General features: G+C 37.8%; 1 protein-coding gene across 1 annotated transcript; it reads right to left on the bottom strand.

Moving 5' to 3' along the window:
• Nucleotides 1–1,983: 1,983 nt before the first annotated feature.
• LOC107480519 (protein FAR1-RELATED SEQUENCE 5-like) lies at nucleotides 1,984–4,055 on the bottom strand. Its single transcript, XM_016100671.3, has 2 exons — nucleotides 2,274–4,055; nucleotides 1,984–2,118 (listed from the first exon to the last, which is right to left on the bottom strand). Exons 1-2 carry the CDS (start codon nucleotides 4,053–4,055, stop codon nucleotides 1,984–1,986), a joined length of 1,917 nt encoding a protein of 638 aa, XP_015956157.2.
• Between the last annotated feature and the right edge of the window lie 2,158 nt (nucleotides 4,056–6,213).

The raw sequence follows: 6,213 nt of genomic DNA on the forward strand, positions 1-6,213 counted from the left end.
TATAAAGCATCTTATTATGAATATTAATTAAATAAATTAAAATACCCCGTCTCTATTTGTTTTCTTGAAAGGTTATAATACCACCATTCATTTTTTCATACTGGTCTGATTTATGGTGGCCCATTTTGCCTAATGATGTTAACTTCAGGAACGACTGCGGAGTGTGGGTCGCTCAATGGATGATCCAATCCCATCTGTGGAGTAACTACGACCTACCGGTAACTCAAGATACCAGTTGATGTGCCGTCAATAGGATAGCAAATTCAGCGTTTCCTAATACTGATTCTGTTGTAACGTTTTCCGTTTTGTAGGTTGTTAACGAACATACAAGAATGAGGTTAGCAATTGATATTGTATTGGGAAGACACAATCCATATCGAGCTGAAATCGGCCGGAAAGCTGTAGAATATTGGGACAAAATATGTAGGAAATCATCCAGAAAGACTAAGAAGATGACTGACCAGGTGGATGTTACTACAAGCCCAACCATATAGAATGTACTCAGCCAAGATGTACCCTTTTTTGGTGGCCAATTATGGAATATTTTTTGTTTTTTTGGTTTTTTTGAATCTTATCATGCTGGAATGTTTAAACATTATATGAGGAGTATGTGATGTAAAATGCCCCTTTAGTTCCAACCAACATGTTCCCGATGATGGGCTGTTTGGTTGATATAAAGAGGCACCATTGGTAAACCTTTATGGTTGGGTTAAGGGTGAAGATGAACTGGCCCTTTTGTTGTCTCAGACCCTTGATCCCTTAGGAATTAAGTGGGTTCAATTTTTTGTGTGGGTACACAATTAAGAAGACAAAGTATGACTTCATTTTTTGGGCTATGACAACGTTCTTAAATTTATTAAAATTTTTTCTGTTAAATATTTTTTTAAAAAATCACTAACAATTTTAGTTGTATTTAAATTAAAGAAACAAAATGTTAATATGTTCAATTAATTAACTAATACAGAAAACTTAAGTATTATTGTTCTTTGAGATTATGTATTTACTGTTTTTTCTAAATCAATTTTAATAAAAAAATTAACTTAACACAAAAGAAAGCGTATATTATTTTGAAATAAACTTAATGTAGTAGGATATGTATATATATTAAGTCAACATGTAATAATACTAACCAAAATGGGCCGCGAAACTACTAAATTAAATACAACTTCTTATTGGATGTAATTGCAGATTATAAAGATTAAGTCGTTTTCGGTGACTCAATATACAATGATTCACCTATAGTGGGAACTGACCAACCTGATATGTTGTGACCGTGTTGTTATTCCCTACGGACCTAATATTTAATAGGAAATTTTTTTTTATCCTGGTACAGCAAACTCCCAACAATGTAGAATACTTGTTCTTAACACTTATATCTGCTACATAACTACCATTACTTAGCCCATCGCAACCAAACTTTCCAAATAGAAGAAAGCACCTAACATCACTCATTTATCCAGTTTTGCGTTTTTCTCGTAAGACATTACCTTATTTCAGCACCCATGTTGTATTAACAGTAACTCCTTATGTAAGCTCTTTAATAAAACATATTAAATAGTTGAACATATAAATACGACTGAAAATGCAACAGTGCTTCTCGCTACGATAATTACCTGCATTACACCTAAACATCTCAATAGGATAAACAACATAAGGTTAAACATGTTGGTCCCCATGCTACTATACATGGATTAGTTTAACATGAAAGCAACATTAAAAAGGCTACGGATGGTTTCAACAAACCCTATCACACAAAACTACTCCATATGAACCACCATGCGGTTGGTTTGAATACTCGAACGAATGTTCCACTCATCTACATCAGTTTAGAGAAGTTGTGGAGTAGTTTCTGAACCTGAAACAGTGTCATTTACCAAATTCGTGAACGACATGGCACACCCTATTACCCTAACATAGTAAATGTTTATGCGTGTATTAACAAACCTGGTGATTTTGACCAATATCGTCGCTCATTCCGAATGACTACTGCCCACGGTATCTGCAAAATGGAACCGTATTGATTAGTTCTACCTGCGGCATTCGAACAGACCCACCTCCGATCACGTGTTCTACCCCAATAGTTTGATCATTGGATTCGGTCGCTTCCAGTTCAGCCACCTAAATAAGTCACAGTTGTTACTGATTCACATATGAGTAAAAGGTTCTTCACATCAAAAAACTTAATTTAGATGCAAGAACTTGCATAGTATATAAGCAACTTAAAAATATTCACCCGTTACGAACAAATAAATTTATATTAAATTCTAAATTACCTCCTCACTTTGTCCCTCGTCCTCAGCCGAATTGAATGTATCCACTCGGGTTTTTTTTCCCCGACAAGGCCTTCCATCTGTGCAAGTCCTCTTTGTATGTCCCGGCTTGTTGCAGTTGGCACACTTTCTCTTGGACGCCTTTCTCTTATGACCCCTTGGTGCTCCCTTTGTTCGCACAACAACTGGATCTCGAATTTCACCGCATTGCTTAGACTTGGTAGGATGAACACCATTGGCTAACTCTGATTCCAATGTTGCACATAGTCGGCGAATCCCCTCCAAAGCAACACCGAATAACCCAACCTTCTGGGCCCCTAAAAAGAACAACCATCTGGACGCCGAATGAAGTGCTCCATGGCGAAGCAAGAACCCTCTATCACCCCCGTCATCTGTTTTCTCAGTGTATGCGCCTAATGATTTTGCTTCTTTGGTCCAACGCTTCAACACTAGACTACTAGGTATTGTCAACAAGTGTTCATGCTTCATGACAAAAAACATATGTTTGCATGGAAACCCCTGAATTCTCCAAAAATTACAACCACATTCTAATTTACCCATGTTCTTATCACATAATACTATAATGTGACGGCCTGGATGACCGTACTCCTCAACTGTGTACACCTTTGTGGTCAACGACCGCCTCACCCCAACAAAATTAACTGAAGATACACTCTGAATCTCCCGTTTAGCATCTACAAATACCGCTCTCGTGTAAACAGAAGCTGCATGACGCTCAAGGGATTCCAGCGAGGTTGTCAGCACTGGTTCACTATAAATAGACCTGAACTGTGCCAACACCTCATTGTTCCTATACTCTCGCACAAGAAGTTCTAGATTCTGAACAAGCTCCAACATACTGTGTTTTGATTCAAGAAAATTCTTGCACACCGAATTTATCCCTTCGCACCGTGATGTTGTCCGATACCCGGCACAGAATTTCTCGCACAAGAAAGCATTTGCCCACATCTCCTTTTTCCCATAGACTTGGTTCCACCATAGTGAATCCTGCAAGCCATAATCGGCTGCGGCCTGAGCCCACTCTGCCTCAAAGTCATCAGCCCTCATTTCAGAATAAATCCACCGATTAAAAAGCCGACGTAAATTGTCATCCTTCACGTTTGACGTGACATTCTTCTCTAAGTGCCAAGCACATAACCTATGCGTGGCATTTGGAAAAATTGTTCGAACGGCTTCTCGAATTGAGTCATCACCATCTGTGACAACAACAGAAGGCTGCTTGCTGCACATGACCTCCAAGAAATTCTCCAACAGCCACGTGTATGATGCAATGCTCTCATCTAACACCAAACCAAACCCAAAAATACATGTTTGCTTGTGGTTATTACATCCTGAGAAAATCACCAGCGGCCTCTTGTATTTGTTCTTCTTATAGGTTGAGTCGAATGCAAGTACGTCTCCAAAGTATTGGTAATCTATCCTGTTGCCACCATCTGCCCACAGTAAATTCGCTAGCATCTCGTCTTCTGTCACATTATACCTTGCCATCGAAGTTGGGTCTGCATCGACTTTACCCTCCAAGTACACTATAGCTGCGTTCGCGTCTCCGTCAACTATCTTTGCACGACGCCTCTTATCCACGTAGTTATAAGCATCTTTCTTCAAAAAACCTACCAATGAATACCCTCCAGATACCCCAGCCATGTACCGCATTGTCTTTTCCGTGGAGATGCCACAACCTTGAAACCCATCTAATTGGGCTTTCGCAGCATCCGTCAACGAACGAAAACTTGTAATTAGATGGACCATTCCAGGATGAGTCATGTCGTGATTGTGGTTCAAAATGATTTTCTTGACCTTCCACAACGAGCTGTCCTTATCTAAATATATACACATTCTTGCTTCACAATTCATCCTTGTCTCCGGCTTATCGTCCTTGTCTCCGGCTTGTGAGGCCTCTTCCTGTCGATCCTGTTATAATGTTTCTTATCTCTCTGTCCCTCTCTATTGCAAAAAAATCTTCTCCGAACCAAATTACCCTTCTCATCCTTGAACATGTCTCCCCTTCTTATACCAAACCCGTAGAATTTTCCTAATCTCTTATAAAACTCGTATGCATCGTCTTCGCTACGAAACACCTTCCTCAAAATATCATTTTCTGTTATATCGGCTACATCTCCAAAATCGACTGCGCCCATCACGCCTGCCCCCTCCTCACACATTGCATTAATGTCAACAGCCTCGGGAACGTCCATCAAAATATTCACCACACAGTGCCAAATTCTTAAAGCATGCCTGGAAATTAAGCTCAATTGAAAAAAAAAATAATCCAACAATACTGCACAAAACCAACCACACAAATCTCTTGTCCCCCAAATAAAACATAAGCTTGTTAGGTCAACGAACCCACCGCTATATACCATTTTGTTATCTTAAATACATGCAACGATACCCTCCAATGATAGCTACCAAATGAATTCCAACAAAAGTGACAAGTGCTAGTTACCACACAGCACCCAAGCCCACAGCAAACTCAGAAATAAATGTGCCAACGTAGTAAAAATACTATCCATGTCTTATTAATAACAAGAAGGTCAAAACTCAACCTCTTGAACTCAATAATTACAGCACCTATCCAAGCATATTATTAAATCGCAGTTATCATAAACTTATTTCAAATGCTAGAAGCAGTGTGAAATTAAACCCATGAAGCGTATAATAAATCAAAAGATCACGTATTGCAAATTATTTAACAACAACACAAGTTAGGAACAATGAAACATGATTAAACTTTCAACACTTTTCAGCCAAATTTTTATTACGGTCGTCACAATGATTAACAACTACAAAAAATAATGAACGAACACTGAATAAGTTGCATAGGCAGTGCAAATTTAAAATTTTAAGGTTCTGAACGCAGTAAAAATACTATCCATGTCTTACTAATAACAAGAAGAGCAAAACTCAACCTCTTGAACTCAATAATTACAGCACCTATCCAAACAGATTATTAAATCGCAGTTATCATAAACTTATTTCAAATGCTAGAAGCAGTGTGAAATTAAACACATGAAGCGTATAATAAATCAAAACATCACGTATTGCAAATTATTTAACAACAACACAAGTAATGAACAACGAAACATGATTAAACTTTCAACACTTTTCAGCCATATTTTAACTAGGCTCGTCACAATGATTAACAAGTACAAAAAATAATGAACCAACAGTGAATAAGTTAAATAGGCAGTGCAAATTTAAAATTTTTGGAATGCAGTAAAAATACTATCCATGTCTTACTAATAACAAGAACAAAAAAACCCAACCTATTGAACTCAATAATTACATCACCTATCCAAGCAGATTATTGCATCGCAGTTATCATAAACTTATTTCAAATGCTACAAGTAGTGTGAAATTAAACACATGAAGCGTATCATAAATAAAAAGATCATGAATTGCAAATTATTTAACAAGAACACAAGCTACAAACAACGAAACATTATTAAACATTCAACACTTTTCAACCCAATATTAACCAGCCTCGTCACAATGATTAACAACAACAAAAAAAATGAACTAACAGTGAATAAGTTACATAGGCAGTGCAAATTTAAAATTTTATGGTTCTGAATTTAGAATTCACAATCAAATACAATCAATGTTCAACGCCAATCAAGCAAACACTGACTGAGCATTAAGTTCTGGTTCTCTAATTGGGAAGCAACAAATTCAACCTACAGCAACAAATTTAACAAACCCTAGTAAAGTCCCGATTTATCGCAACATTTACTTCCGCAACATGGCAAATTTATTGAATACATTTTCAGCAACATACATATATACGATGGGAAGGTAAATCTGAACAATACGAAACATAATAGGCATGGTGCAGAGACTCACCAACGGGCGACTGCGACGCCGCGACCTCCCCTCCAAACGCAAGCAATCAGGATTTTCCGCGACTTCCTTCTGCCAGCGG

Source organism: Arachis duranensis, chromosome 7 (assembly GCF_000817695.3).
Source record: "Arachis duranensis cultivar V14167 chromosome 7, aradu.V14167.gnm2.J7QH, whole genome shotgun sequence".
NCBI lineage: Eukaryota > Viridiplantae > Streptophyta > Magnoliopsida > Fabales > Fabaceae > Arachis > Arachis duranensis.